Source organism: Callorhinchus milii, unplaced genomic scaffold (genome assembly GCF_018977255.1).
Source record: "Callorhinchus milii isolate IMCB2004 unplaced genomic scaffold, IMCB_Cmil_1.0 Scaffold74, whole genome shotgun sequence".
Lineage (NCBI taxonomy): Eukaryota > Metazoa > Chordata > Chondrichthyes > Chimaeriformes > Callorhinchidae > Callorhinchus > Callorhinchus milii.
This window is the reverse complement of record NW_024704815.1, coordinates 31,086-47,142: the sequence shown is the minus strand read 5'-3', so window position 1 is coordinate 47,142 and position 16,057 is coordinate 31,086. Positions and strand designations below refer to the sequence as shown.

General features: G+C 43.3%; 1 protein-coding gene across 1 annotated transcript in view; it reads left to right on the top strand.

The window, feature by feature from the left end:
* Nucleotides 1–16,057, top strand: part of LOC103182348 (synuclein, alpha interacting protein) — an 83,363-nt gene that overhangs the window by 51,033 nt on the left and 16,273 nt on the right. The window contains exons 4-5 of the mRNA XM_042345687.1: nucleotides 705–786; nucleotides 14,639–15,522. Coding sequence (XP_042201621.1) covers nucleotides 705–786; nucleotides 14,639–15,522 — 966 coding nt within the window. The remainder of the gene's footprint in view (nucleotides 1–704; nucleotides 787–14,638; nucleotides 15,523–16,057) is intronic.

Genomic DNA, 16,057 nt, shown 5'->3' with positions numbered 1-16,057 from the left:
GATGCATGAAAAAGAAATGGGGTTGAAAGTGCAGCTGTCATTTATTTAACATAACTCAATACAATGGAACTTTTGCTTCCTTGCTTTCCACCCTCTCCCCACTTTCTGGATGTCAGAAATCAAATAGGTCAACAAAAATGTTGATTTTTAGTGAGTGTACAGATGTAATTCATACTTTATTTGCACTCAAATTAAGATTTTCTTATTCTTTTTTCATCTTTCTCGTCTTCAGACTATGAACATTTGATTCACAGCAAAAGCATCTGACACCTCTCTTCAGTTTAGCTGTGGCAAAATGCAAAACTTTTAACTATGAGAGTAACATTTGTGTTTCCCACTGTACCTTTTCACTCTCACAGCAGAGAGGTATGAATTAATCCCATGATTGCCAGATAGAGCTGTTGGTAACAGTGTTCCAGTGAAGTAGAGGTTTGATCAATGTCTGAATATGTCCATGAAAAGTGAGATACTAATTGTAATCCTTGCATTTGATATAGCACCTTATTACGTTGTCACAAGGTATACTATAATGTGGTGTGACTGTATTTGTGGGCAAAATAAGATAACGATTCACGAATAATACCTAGGCCACATGACTCACGATGACACACACATGTCTTTATTTTTGCAGAGTGAGGAATGTGAAATCTTTATGTTATGGGTTCCTATGTCTAATATTTTCCCCTATTTTCTTTCTTCCTCAGTTTGGAATTCCATCAGCTAAAAATTTTTCCGAATTATACAAGAAATCCGATCCACAAAATGAAGACCGAATAGGTATTACATGTTAGTAACTCTTGCATTTCCTATTTTTGTTAGCTTCTTGTGTGGGTGTTGTCAAAACTGGATCATTAGATAAAGTATCTTATTTAGAATTATTTAGCAAGTGGGACAGTTCTGTGACGTGCAAATCTCTTTAAACTGCTTTTGATTATCATGCTGGCTGATAGCAAAGATAGACCATGACAGAATGCTTGTGAAAGAGACTGCTATAGAGATGAATTGTTTGAAAACTTTGAACAATGAGGGTCATTTTGAGACATGGAGCTAAACTTGTTCATCAGCTTGATGTATCGTTTTAATCAACGATATAAAAAAAAGACGCAGATAAACCAATTTTTCGAGCCTGATAGTTTGCCACGTTTTCATGCAGAATACACTGTAATCCATTTATCAGCCTCAGTGTACCTCTGGTGTAATCCGTTACCTTCACAAGGAAAAACATCTGGAGATATTCCAGACCTGAAATTTCATCTTTAAAACCATTTTATCTGAAAATTTAAGATCACACAAATTGTTGGAAAGTTCTTAAATTAATCTTAATTTTGAAACTGCCTCTTTTTAAGTGCTGCAGAAAACCGGCTTCTAAATTACGAATGAATTTAAGAATTTTCTACAATTACAAAAAGTTTAAAATCTTACATTTTAAAATAAAATAATCCCAATAGTTAGAAAACTGTGGGATTATTTTATTAGGTGCAATTTTGGGCATACTTAGGCAAACAAGGCACAGCTTGTCAATACCGTTCAACCAAAGTTTATATTGGGTGGTATTCTGGTTACATCCTCCATTTCCATCCATTAAGAAAAACTAGTTAACACCTCAAAAGCGTTGGAACACCGCAGTGAATATTTGTCACTGTTGTGCTAGATTAATAATAATAATAATAATCCTTGCAATTGATACCCTATCACGTTTTGCCCACAAAATATAGTGAATTCATGTTACAGTATATTCTGTGAAGCGCTTTGAGCCATCTTGAAGACGTGATAAGGTGCTATATCAAATGCAAGGATTATCATTTTTATCACGTTGTTGAAATGTCTCAAATCCCTCCACAGAATATATTATAAAGTGAATTTATTATAATACACAGCCAATTAACAGTATTAACAGTATTAGATTAACAGTTTTAAGAAATATTTGTAAACATTTTCTTGTTTGGGATTCTTGTTCTTGTAGTCTCTTTTATAAGTTTGACCCCAGTCTTGGTTTGGTCAACTCCCTTCACAATCCACAGCCAAACTGGACCTGTTTCTGTTCAGTTTCAATCAATTCATTCTCTGTTTTCAATTGATACCAGCTCTCAGCTTACATCAAATATCATTTATCCTACCCAGTGACTTACTCAAGACACCAACTAACCAATTTTTTGTATTGCTTAACTTCCCAGTTAAAGTAAGCTTAACAATGGAGCTCAATAGTACCTTTTATATGACATTGTGTAATTCTCAATGCTCTTCTCTCTCTCCCCTCCCGACAGTGCTGACTCACACGAGAGTTCTATTACACGGTCACTGGCAATCTTCCAATACCTCATCTTAAGTGAACATTTTTAATGCGTGAGCTTGAGCAATGATTGTTGGCAAGCTCTGGGACCATGTGAGGGGGAATCATAACCAAGTTGGTTCCTGTCCTGTACTGGCAAATACAGATTGTGAACTTTTCAGCAGGGATCACTGGATAGCAGTCAGGAACAGGGAATCTGGCTTTCTCCTGCACTGATCGAAGGCTTCCGAGGCCAATTAGCTCAGTAAAATTCAGAACTTCCAGTTCATGTGCAATACCTTGCTTGACAGTGCATTTACCGACTGAGCCATTAAAGGAACACAAACCATTTTATCTTAGTTTCAGTCCATGCAAGAAAGCATTTTTCCAAGTAAGGTAAGGAGTTGATGGAAGTCAAGGCTGCCTGTAAGAGTGATCTTTCACTCCTGGCTGAGCGCAAGTCTTTTGACAAATCGTCTTTTCAGGGAAAACGTCCACATCTTCTGAGGTCAAATGATAGATGTCATGGTTCAGCAGCAGATCTGTGTTAGCAGGAGAAACAAAGCAAGTGTTTACAGTATCTAGAGACTTTTTAAACTTATGACATGTAGCAGTGTTATCTTCTGGATGCATCTTTTCAACTTCAATCAAAGCAATTAGCTGTGTATTTGAGGAATGGTCACAGAGCTAGATTGATATCATATACCAACTATGCCAGGAGACTCAACTCTGGCACAACAAGTCCCTGTGACAGTCAGTGGCTCATAAATGGAGGACCACATCACCATGACAGATGACCCAATCAGGTGTGGATTCCCAGCACTGCGCAATTGCAACGTCTATATTACTGATATCAGCCTGCTTGGTTATCCAAGGCTGTAGAGTCCGGGTGTTTTATCTGTAGCCAGTGCTTTATAAAAACCTGATCTGCAAGAAGTATTTTTAGTCCTCTGCAAGATGAGGTTTTGATTTATATTTTGTATAAGGTGCCCCTACAAACAGTGTCTGCACCATCTACCTCTTTGATGATGCCGATGATTACTTCCTCCTCCCCCTTCTCCTTTGCTTGGTGTCCAACCCTGCCACTGTATAAAACTCCAAGATGCTATCCTTTGTGAAGGGCGTTATGTAAAGGCAAATTGTTATTGTACCATAGAAACATAAAAAATTACAGCACAGAAGAAAGCCATTCGGCCCATCGTGTCTGCTCTAGTTTTTTTAAGAGCAATCCTCTCAGTCCCATTTACCTGCCTTGTCCACACACCTCATTTTTAGGTGATAGTCACAATAATAGTTATCAGTAATGGATCAAGCTATGTGTTATTGAGGTGCCTTGCTATGAACTACTTACATACCTTCTGTCCACTTCAGCAATAATATGCACATTTATGCGGATGACGCCCAACTCTATCTCTCTGCCTCCACCCTCGTCACCAGCACCACTGATGTCCTGATAGACTGCCTGTAATAATCCCTCCAAAACTAAAAACAATAATTAAATTGGTCATTTTCAATCTACGACTGTTTGTGGGACATTGCTGTGCGCAATTGGCTGCCGCGTTCGCCCACAAATATACAGTCATTCACTTTACAGTGTTCTGTGAAGCGCTTGGACGTCCCACGTGAAAGCGCTATATCAAATGCAGATTATTATTAAGTCCTGGATGACAGCCAACTTTCTACAGTTCAACGTCAGCAAGACCGAAGCCCTCCTGATTGGCTTGCGCCAATCACACCACCTTCGCCCGGCTCCACTGGCTTCCCCAATCCCTCAGAGGATCCAGTTCAAAATTCTTGTCTTCACCATCAAGGTCCTCCATGGCCTTGCCCCCTCTTATCTCTTTGACCTGCTAACCCTTTATCAATCTGTCCACTCCCTCCGCTCAGCAGGCTCTGGGCTGCTCCATGTCCCCCGCCCGGCACACCCGACCATCGACGGTCAAACCTTCAGCCTCCCTGTCCCCACCCTCTGGAACTCCATCCCACATTCCTTTTGCTTGCTTCCTCCCTTGCCCTCAAGATCCTTCTCTTCGACTGCACCTTCGGCCACTATTTCTGCCTTTCACCCTCCCTGATCCCCCCCCCCCCCCCCGGATCCTAATCCCTGACTGTTCAGAGCCTTAGGACTTCCTCCCAACGTGAAACACGCTCTACAAATATAATTTTATATTGTAATGTATCAGGAGATTAAACTCATGGCAATAAGATAGTGCTGTTTAAGCACCAGCACTAATAAGTGCCACAAAGCTCTACCACCAGCAAACCTCAAAGAGCATGGGTGATATCAGGAAAGTGCTTCAGGGAAAGGGTGTCAAACAGTGTATTGATACTTCCTCAGAGAGGAGGGAAATCATTAGAGTATACAATTAAACCCATTATAACATGGTAGTTGAGGTCCTTTAAATCTCAGTCAACCTTCTAACGTGGCTCGAAAGCCAATCAATGTTCCTACATGACAACATTATAGAAGACATGACCGGTGATGACACTGTGCATGAGCGTGGGAAGCCTCCCGGTCATCGGATCATCACCAACACTGAGTGTTGTGCATATGTTAACGCAGGAAGGTGTACAGTTAATCCAACAGCAGGTCCCCAGATACCCACCTTATAAGTGAACTCACGTTAAGGGGGCACCTTTTAACAGGATTCTACTGTATAAAGATTATTATAGGATCATAGAATATTATAGCACAGAAGGAGGCCATTTGGCCCATCGTGCCTGTGCCGGCTCTATGGAAGAGCTATCCAATCAATCCCACTTCCCCCGCTCGTTCCCCATATCCTTGAAACTTCTTCCTTTTCAAGTACCCCTCTAATTCCCTTTTGAAAGTTGTTATTGAACACATTTCCACCACCCTTTCAGGCAGTGCATTCCAGACCGTAACAACAACAAGATTACATTTGTATAGCGCCTTTCAAGGCAGGAGGACGTCCCAAGGCATTGGACAGTGTCTAGCATTTCAGACCTGAGCTGGGGTCAGGGGGGGAGAAGGGAGGGGAGGGAAAGGGGGGTGGCCGATGGCATGGTTGAGGAGGAGGCTCTTGAGGCAGGATTGAAGGAGGCTAAGGAGGGGGTGAGGCAGAGTGACTGGGGGATGGAATTCCAGAGGTTGGAGGCAGAGTGGCTGAAGGCTCTCCCGCCAGTGGTGGGGAGGATGGGTCGGGGGACATGGAGCAGGCCAGAGCCGGCTGAGCAGAGGGATCAGGCGGGTTGGTAGGAGGTTAGGAGGTCGGAGAGGTAGGGTGGGGCGAGGCCATGGAGGGCTTTGTAGGTGAGAACCAGGATCTTGAACTGGATCCTCTGAAGGATAGGGAGCCAATGGAGTCGGGCGAGAGTGGGGGAGATGGGGTTACGGAGTTTGGTGCGGGAGAGGACACGGGCTGCAGAGTTCTGGATTATCTGCAGCCTGTGGAGGGAGGAGTTGGGAAGACAGTGAGAGAGATAGGAATCAAATCAGGCAAGGGCAGGTCTGTGAAGATTGAGTAAAGCGGAGTGGCAGTGTATGAGGATGGAGTGGTCAACAGTGTCGAAGGCGGCAGAGAGGTCAAGGAGGACAAGGAGGCAGAGGGAGCCCTGATGACAGATGTTCAGAATGTCATTAGTGACTTTGACCAGGGCTGTTTTCGTGCTATGGGCAGCACGGAACGGAAGCTGGATTGGAGGGGTTCAAAGAGGGAAAGAAAGGAGCGGAGCTGGGACCCGATGACTCGTTCCAGGACCTTGGAGAGAAATGGGAGGATAGAGATGGGGCGGTAGCTGGAGAGGAGGGATGGGTACACAACTCTCTGTGTAAAAACATTTCTCCTCATCACCTCATATTGAACAAACATTAATGAATATTTATTATAAGATGGGCTTGAAGATATTTTTGAAGAAGAAATCCCTCTTTGCATCATTTCTCTATCATCTTTCCTTGCTAGTGCAGTGTTGTAGCATTGTGATAGATAAATAATTAACTTCAGCAGAAAAGTGCACTTATCAATTCACTCACTGACAGGAAAGGTGAACAATGACACCAATTTCTGTACAGCACTAGCTGTTGTTCTCCTTGGGTCTATCACACCTTGTTGTGTCTGAAGCAAATTGTAACAACTGGTTTTGAATATGTTGCAGTAGTCCACGGAAGATTGGACTATCTGCATGATTAGCTCTCACATCCAACAGATATGACAGCTACAACAACAACAACAACAACTTGGATTTATATCGCGCCCTCCACGCCGGACGGCGTCTCGGCGTGCTTTACAGTTTAGGATCCTGGGACCGAGCCAGTGAGGGGTGGGAAGGTGACCAAAGGCGTGGTCAAAAGAAAGGTATTCAACAGAGACCTGAAAATGGGAAGGGAGGGAGCGAAACGAAGGGAGTGAGGAAGGCAGTTCAGCTGTTGAATGCTGATGATTTACAGTACTGACAAGGCAAGAACACTGCAAATCACCATCAAATCTAAAGAACAGAAAGTCAGAATTGAGGCATTTTGTTGTATGTAACAGAGAAATATTTAGAAAATCTGTAATTAATGTTTGATCTTAGATTTTTTTTAGAGATGTCAGTGTTAAGTTTTGAAGTACCGACTGAATTGTTTTATTTGACTCAGTGGTAGGACTCCTTTTGGGAGGACTCCTGTGGGAGGACTCCTATCAAAGCTACGCTAACCGAAGGGGTTTACTGTGTGATCCGGCAGGTCCTCGAGTTATTGTAAGGCTTCCGTGTAGACAACATTTGTAATTTTTCCTCCTTCGGCCATGATGTACAGGTTTTGAGATGAACCCACATGTGAGCATCCAACATAGAATTGTCCATGGGAAATGCAGGGTGTAATCAAGTAAAGACCAGCAACCTTTAAGCTCTGCCGCTGTGCCTTGTTAATTGACATGGCAAAGGACATTCGGACAGGAAATTGGAGCCTTTTGAACTCGAACAGGTAGTCACTTGGGAGCAGTGGGATGCAAGGAATGAATACATCGTCCCCTTTGATCTGACCAGTCAGAATAGTTGCTTCTGTAATATGTGGTTTCAACTGCTTTACCACCAACCTTGTGCCATTGCATAGCTTCGGTGGATCTAGATTCCTCAGCAGCATGATTATGCATCCAACCTTTAGTATGAGTTTGTATGGAAGCATACTGGATGGTTCCAAAGAGTTTAAAAACTTAGTTGGGTATTTGACGGCATTTTTGATGTCAGGAACAGTATCTATGGACTTGTACAGAGTTTCTTGTCCAGAGATGTCACTGAGTAGCTGGGAATTGATCTCACTCCATTTCTTGGAGCAAGAATTGCTCGTTCACACAACCACTTATGATTTGTATAAGTATGATTGAGGTTCGGGAAAACTTTGGTTTTGAGCTCTGCTATATCTTGTACAATGGTTTGACAACCTTCAGGGATCTGAATTTGGCCATCTGTTGGATCCACTGGAATTTTGTCATCTCCAATTTCCAGAAGGAGGTCGGCATATGCCCCAGCTGTGGAATTGCCATGAAGATTGATTTGCATGTTTGTTTTGAGGCTCATCTTCTTCACACGTGCCCACAGTCTGGAAGCCTTAAGACTGGCATTCAGTTCATCAGCACGGGTACCACGTTGTATGACAGGTAGTGTCTGGTGGAAGTCTCCCGACAAAATAAGTGTCATTTCTCCCATCGTCTGGGTGTTTTCTCCTGTTGGGAGGACTGAATGGGAAGACTCAGTGGCAGGAATCCTTTTGGTAGGACTCAGTGGGAGGGCTCCTGGTTGGGAGGACACCTGTTTGGAGGACTGTAGCTCCCATAACTACTCAAAACTGCCATACATTTGTTGCAGAATATATTAGTATCAATGTATCTCTTTAGAAGGGTTTGTGCTTTCCTCTGTCGCTACTTTGTTACAGAATACCATGCATACCTCATATTTGGGGGCTTAATTAAAGCATTTTTTAAATATAACTCATCAACAATAGGTGATCCCCAAAACACTCACCCATGACATTCCCGCATGCAAGACCATTCTGATGAGGTATAAATCATGTCACTACGTCAGTCGGTTATTGCATTATTGGCGGAAACACAGACACACACACACACACACTTTGTCTTTATTAGTATAGATAAATTGACGGTTTAAAGATGGTAATCTGACAGCTAATTTCCCTGTCAGGAATAGAGATGAAAGTAAGATTATATTTCTAGCATTATTAGAATGGTACAGAGACTTCAAGTGCAATGTTAATACCTCTCAACTTGACTTCTCAAACCACTCCTCTCCAAACTACCTAGATTCACTAACCACAAGCTATCCACCTCTGTGTCTTCAAAACCCTTCTAAGATCTTTTCTCTTCGACGGCGCCAACGATCACCTACCCCTTCTCCCCTCCTGCCTTGCTTGCCTTCCAACACCGAGACATTGCGAAGAGTCTATATAAATGCAAATAACTGACTTTAATTTGAATGGCCTCAAAATGTATAAATTTGCTATCCATGTAATCTCGATTGTAGTGAATCGGTTGGATACAGACCCTAAAACATTTGTCAATAGTAAAGACTGAGAACCCAGGTCTGCCTCGGTCCCACGGATCAAGGGCTTTAACTGCCAGTTAGTGAGATATCAACTTTTTTTAGTTAATACACTTAAAAACCCAGTATCCTGCTAATCGGCAATCTAACACCATGGGCTCAGCTTCTTCATCATCACCATTGGGATTGATATTGGAAGGGACTCTGGTCCATTAGATGTGATAAATAACACAGTGACTGTAAATTTGATCCAGTATGTACAAATTTAATACTTGCAATTTCTTGAACAATCATTCTTATTTTTTGCAAACCAGTTTTTACGGACAATGATTTCTCAACTTTATTCTGCCATGAAAAGAATGCATTTGTATTTTTTTTGAACAGCTAAACAATGGTGGGACACAGGATACTGCCAGGATAATACAAAGTTCACAATGTTGGCAACTTTATGAAGGTCTAAACCTGCCTCTGCGAGGGTTTGTTTTCATTAGCCCTGGACAGGATTTGTCTACTTCAAGGTCTTTAATAGTTCTTGTCAGTATAAAACAGCTGGGAAACATCTGGCATCCATTTTCTAATATCACTTGGAAGGAATTTCACATGTAAATAAAACCAACATAAAAGAGTGGCCCTGTGAACCCCAGCTCTTATACAGTGACAATAGTTTCCTTGTGTTAAGTTATAAGTTACTAGTCTGTTACTCTGTTACTAGACGATAACCTTTCTAAGTATCTAGTAATGTGTAAGTTAAACTTTTTTTAGCAGTATGAATTATGTGCTGTTTATCTTAGGATGTAAAAATATATGTATCAATTTATAGAACATGTCCAGATCCTGACAACAAGGTTTTCCTTTGTAATATAGGAATATATCTGTTGCTTACTGATCAGTTACAATATATAGAGGAATGAATTACTTCTGATAAGATCTTTACTGTCTTCCACAATTGAGACTGAATTGCAAAGCTGATTATAATAATAATATAATGCTAATTCTTGCATTTGACATTTCACATTGGGATTTACTATAAAGTGTAATGACTATTATTTAGCCGAGTGCAGCAGCTAATTTGCGCACAGCAGCGGACCATAAACTGATTATACTAATCACATACAAAGTTAGGCTTTAAGTTGATTCATGTCTTATTCTTCAAGTATCCATTAGTGGAATAAAATATAGTACTGCATCTATAAAGATCCTGTAAGTTAATGTGACACTCCAACAGGACATAAGATTATGGCTCCCTTGTTCATAATTAGGCAATTTGCTCTAGAAATCTCACTATTGCATTTTGATCAGTGCATACTGAATGCATTAATGTTCATATAACTTACATATTAACTATGGGAAATAATTTTCAAAAGCATTGTTGCACGTTTCACATCCAGAAGATTAACATTTTTTACCTCTGGAGGATGTCCCAAAGCGCTTCACTTGATATACTAAAGTGCAGTGACTGTTGGGTTTTTTGCGGGTGAACTCAGCAGCCAATTTGCACACAGCAGTATTTCACATAGAGCCATGAAGTGAGTGACCAATTTTATTTGGGGGATCGTTGGCTAGGATAACAACAATAAATGACATTTGTATAGCGCCTTTCACGTCGGGAGGATGTCCCAAGGCGGTGGACATTCAGGGATTAGCACCCGAGCTGGGGGTTTGGGATCGGTGGGGGTGGAGAGCAGGGAGGTTAGGGGTAGGAGGGTGGCCGAAGGCAGGGTCAAAGAGGAGGGCCTTGAGACATGCTTTGAAGGAGGCAAGGGAGGGTGCAAAGTGAAGGGACGGAGTTCCAAAGGGTGGGGACAGAGAGGCTGAAGGCCAGACCGCCAATGGTTGGGCAGGCTGTGCAGGGGTTGTGAAGGAGGCCGTAGCCTCCTGAGTGGAGAGATTGGACAGGTTTGATATGAGGTAAGCCTTGAAGTCAAGGACGAGGATTTTGAACACTATCCTCTGGGGAATGGGGAGCCAGTGGAGCTGGGAGAGGGTGATAGGGTCAAGGAGCTTGGTGTGGGAGAAAACACGAGCTGCAGAGTTCTGGATGATCAGCGGCTTGTGGAGGGAAGAGTTGGGGAGGCCGACAAGCAGGACATTGGCATAGTCAAGCCTAGATGTAATGAAGGCACTTATGAGGGTTTCGATGGCCTGGAGTGTGAGACAGTGGCGGAGCAGGGCGATGTTCCGGAGGTGGGAGAAGGCAGAGCAAGTCATGGCACGGATGTGGCGTGGAAAAGACAGTTGAGGGTCAAATAAATGCCAAGGTTCTGGACTGGCTACCACTCCCTTCTCTTTTTGAATATTGCTTGGGATCTTTAACATCCACCTGAACAGGCAGACAGGACCTCAGTTTTTAGCATTTCATCTGAAAGCCAGCACCTCCAACTATGCAGCACACTCACAGCAATGTATTGGAATGTCAGCTTAGACTATATGAGTTCCAAATCCTAACGTGGGGCTTGAACCCACAATCTTCTGACTCAGCGACAGGCATATCAACTGATCCAGGCTGACTCATCAAGAAAATGTTTTGCTGTAAATCTGTCTTTCAGTGGTTCACCCCTAGCGTTATTAATCAAACGTATTACACCACTAACCTAATTTATGGTGCATATAATGCTTTGTTAACTGATAGAGCATGCTAAATCCCAATTTGTTTTAAAAATCAAACTTTTAATTATATTCTGGGAATATTCAAGAAAGCTGTGGGGAAGAATGCATTTGGCCAATGTGAGATTTGCAAGAAATTAGTTTTGAATATATTGTGCTAAAAATGATCTTGCAGTCTGATCTTAATGTCTTAATGATAATAAATAGTTATAAAATGTATAGGCAACAGTGTCTGTTATAAAATGCTTTTCCTCTGATCTCATTAAAGCTGGGAAAGTCCTGAACACAACAACAACAACAAAATTACATTTGTATTGCGCCTTTCATGTTGGGAGGACGTCCCAAGGCGCTGGACAGTCAGTGTTTCGGATCAGAGCTGGGGGTTGGGATTGGAGATGGTGGAGAGCAAGGGGGGAAGCAGGGTGATCAAAAGCACATTTGAAGAGGAGGGTCTTGAGATGGGTCTTGAAGGAGGCAGGGTAGGTTGGTAGGGGGTTAGGAGGTCGCAGAGGTAGGGGGAAGCAAGACTATGGCGGGCTTTGAAGGTGAAGATCAGGATCTTGAACTGTATCCTTTCAGTGATGGAAAGTCAGTGGAGTCGGGCGAGGATGGGGTGAATACAATGAAACCCTTGATCAGAACTGGACAACTTATCTGAAGTGCCTGCTCCAATGAGATACATAGAATAATAATAATCCTTGCATTTGGTATAGCACCTTATCACGTCGTTGAGACGTCTCAAAGAGCTTCACAGAATATATTGTAAAGTGAATTGACTGTCTATTTTGTGGGCAAAATGCAGCAGCTAATTGTGAGCAGCAGTGTCCCACAAATAGTCATGGATTGAGTGGACCCAGGGGAGGGTTTATTACTTTGCCAGTAACCACAAATATTGCAATAATTCTGCTAATATCACATGTCCCCTAGACTTCCCGGCACATTTAAGGACTGTAGAAATAAATATAAACCCTCTTAAATATAAACCCTTCTACTCCAACATCATCTTGGAGGCTAAACACAACCGTAAAATCCTTTTTTCCACCACTGACTACCTCCTCCGTGCCCCCCCTCAGACCTCCTCAATCTTCGTATCAAATGCCAAGTGCAAGGAGGTCATGGACTTCTTATCATCTAAAATACTTAACATCCGCCAGGTAGCCTCATCCACCTGCCCCTTGTCACCCACCACCACCACGCCCTCTCTGTTCCCCTCACCTTCCTCATCATCTGCTCCTACCACCACCCCCATTCTACATTCCTTCTCCCCATCTCTCCCTCCTCCCTGTCACCCACCATCACCTCCATGAAACCCATCACCTGCTGCCTCGATCCCCTCCACCAACTTACTGGTCACCCAGCTCCCCCTCCTCTGCCCACTACTGGCTGACATCATCAACCAGTCCCTCTCCTCCAGATCAGTCCCTGCCTCCCTCGAAACTGTTGTCATCACAGCCCTCCTGAAAAAACCCTCCTTAGATCCCTCAAACCCAGGCCACTATCGCCCTATTTCTAACCTGCCCTTCCTCTCAAAAGTTCTAGAACGCGTTGTTGCCAACCAATTTCGCACACCCCTCTCCTCCCACTCCCTCTTCGAACCCCTCCAGTCTGGTTTCCGCCCACAGTACAGAGACTGCGCTTATGAAAGTCACAAATGACATCCTCTCTATCTGTGACTAGGGCTCCCTCTGCCTCCTTGTCCTCCTGGACCTCTCCGCCATGTTCGACACAGTCAATCACGCCATCCTCCTCTACCGCCTTTCCTCCGTCATCTACCTCAGTGGGACCGCAATCGCCTGGTTCGAGTCCTACCTCAGAAACCGCCAGCAGTACATCTGCACAAACGGCTTCTCCTCCCGTTCTCACCCGGTTACTTGCGGGGTACCCCAAGGATCCATCCTTGGACCCCTCCTCTTTCTGATCTATATGCTCCCTCTTGCGGATGTCATCTGCAGACATGGGGTACACCCAACTCTATTTTTCCACCTCTCTTTGCGACCCCCAGTCCCCTGATGTTCTGTCAGCCTGCCTGTCAGATCTCAGGGGCTGGATGAGCACAAATTTCCTTCAGCTGAACGTTGACAAGACGGAAGCCATACTCTTTGGCTCTCATCATCGTCTAAAATTTCACGGCTCTCACCTCCTCCACCTGCTCGACCTCCCCCTAAAACTCTCTGAACCCGTACGCAACCTCGGCGTCAGGTTCGACCCCCAATTATCCTTCTTCCCCCACATCCAGTCCCTCACCAGCACTGCTTTCTTCCACCTCCGACGCATCACCCGTCTTCACCAATACCTCTCCGCTGAAACCCTGGTTTCCGGATCCATGCCTTTGTCACCACTCGGCTGCACTATTCTAACGCCCTTCTCGCCGGTCTCTCATCCACTACCATCCATAAAATCCAAATCATTCAAAACTCTGCTGCCTGTATTCTCACCTGCACAAAACTCTGCTCCCCGATCACCCCAGTCCTTGCCAGACTGCACTGGCTGCCTATCCCAGAGAGGATCGACTTCAAGATCCTCACCCTCGTATTCAAGTCCCTGTACTCCTCTGCACCCCCCTACCTCTCTGACCTCTCTCCTCAAAACAGTACCTGTTGCCTTCGTTCCTCCGGATCTGGCCTCCTCCTCGTCCTCCTCGTCCTCCTCGTCCTCCGCTCCACCCTCAGCAGCCGTGCCTTCAGCCACTGTGCCCCGAGGCTCTGGAACTGCCTTCCTCATTCCCTTCGTCTCACTCCCTCCCTTCCCATTTTCAGGTCTCTGCTGAAGACCTTTCTTTTCGACTGTGCCTTTGGTCACCTTCCACCCCCCTCCCCCTGGCTCGGCCCCGGGATCCGTTACTGTGAAGCGCTCTGAGACGCCGTCCGGCGCGGAGGGTGCTATATAAATCCAAGTTGTTGTTGTTGTATACATCCAATATTTTTCCTTTCTCCACATTTTCTCTTCTTTCTTATGTTTATATTATTCTTTATTTCAAGTAAGTAATAAAATCTAATTTAACTGTTCAGTTGCCATTTTTTACAGCTTAAACTTTAATGCTCTCTCTTCCCCCTGCCTTCTGAGTCCAATCGTCACGTTTGCAGTTGAGATACATATCAAAAAGCATAACCCATTAGTTATTTTTTTAAGTTTAATTTTAAGAAACAGTTAAATGTTTTATTTATCAAAACTTGGATCTCTTTTGCTGTTTGGGATATGTGTAGAGGAGATTTGGTTAAAGAATACTTTTTCAGCTGTTTTGTTTCCTAACGTTTTTGATTCACTGTTAAGTTTCTAGTTCCAACTGGCCTTGTGGTGGTACAGCACCAGTTAGCAGTGGAATAAAAAGCAAAGGCACCGCAGATGTGTACAGTAAATTCAGACCTGTGAAAAGGGTTTCACCGCTCAAGCATCAACCAGAAAACCCTGAGAGTGACACAGATACTGATCAAAAGGAACTGAATGAAGAATACAAAAAACAAGATGACCCCGAAAATACAAATCAATGCAGTCCCTTGTGCCACAGTAACGGGCAGTGCTTTAAAATCAAAGACAATGGCAATAGTATTTTGCTTGGGGAACTTGAGCATTATGATTTGGATATGGATGAAATTTTGGACGTGCCTTATATCAAGTTGAACCACCTTCCTAGCCAAATCGGTGGTCCCGTTACAAAGGCTGCCTCAGAAAAACGGTTTGCAGACGTGTGCTCAGGAACGAGAGGTGATGCCAGCAGAATCTGTTCTGCAGTAAAGCGTGAGAACTCACCAGCTAATTTGACACAGTTTTGTGTTTTGTCACCAGTAAATAGCTTAGAGTTGCGAAAAGTACATGCTGTTGTCACAGATCACCACAGGCATGCAACTGGAAGCTTAGAGAGCTTGCAGGCGCCAGATAAATGTGATCCAGCACATGACGTTGAAATTCAGAGTAAAGACGTGACCAGAAGAACTTCAAGTTTGTTTGTCGATTCACACGCACAGAAGATTGGCAGCACAATGCCAAACTCTCGACCACGGACGTTGCCTCTGCAAATCTCAATGGGAAACAAACTAGAAGAGGAAAACACTACTAGGAACTGGAACAACATGGGAGGACCAGGAGAGCAGAGTGAGGAAGCAAAAAATGTTAAAAGCATTTTAAATATTGTCAGAGAAGGACAGATTTCATTGTTGGTAAGTGAGCACTTACCGTTTTCTGTAATGTGAGACTGGAGAAACTGTTTTTTAAAAATATATTTTTTACTGTGAGTTTAAAAAAGCCTGAAGAATGGAGATGGAATATTCCTCTAGTATTCATGTGCTTTAATATAATGTAAAACTAGCATAAGAACTTTGTCATAATACAATAGGAACCGTTCTATTGGAATGAATATCGGATGTGCTGACAAATATGGTGTTAAACAAAGCTCTATTTGTTATGCACAGAAATGCTGTTCCGAGACTGAATTTACTAACTCTGGTTGAGAAAGCAAAAAAAACATCGGATAAATACTTCCAAAAGTTTTTCTGAACAGACTTCATTGATGCTTTTTTAGATGTTGTTGCAACAATTCAGCACCTATACTTTACTGTAAATGAACAATGTTTATTTTGTATGAGGTGTGCTTTTCTTTAGAGCACCATAAAATGTGCTGGAGAAAACACCAGGCCTGGTGAGAGCCGAACAGCTTAGAAACCGTTATGGTTCACTTGTCCACAGCTATTCGCC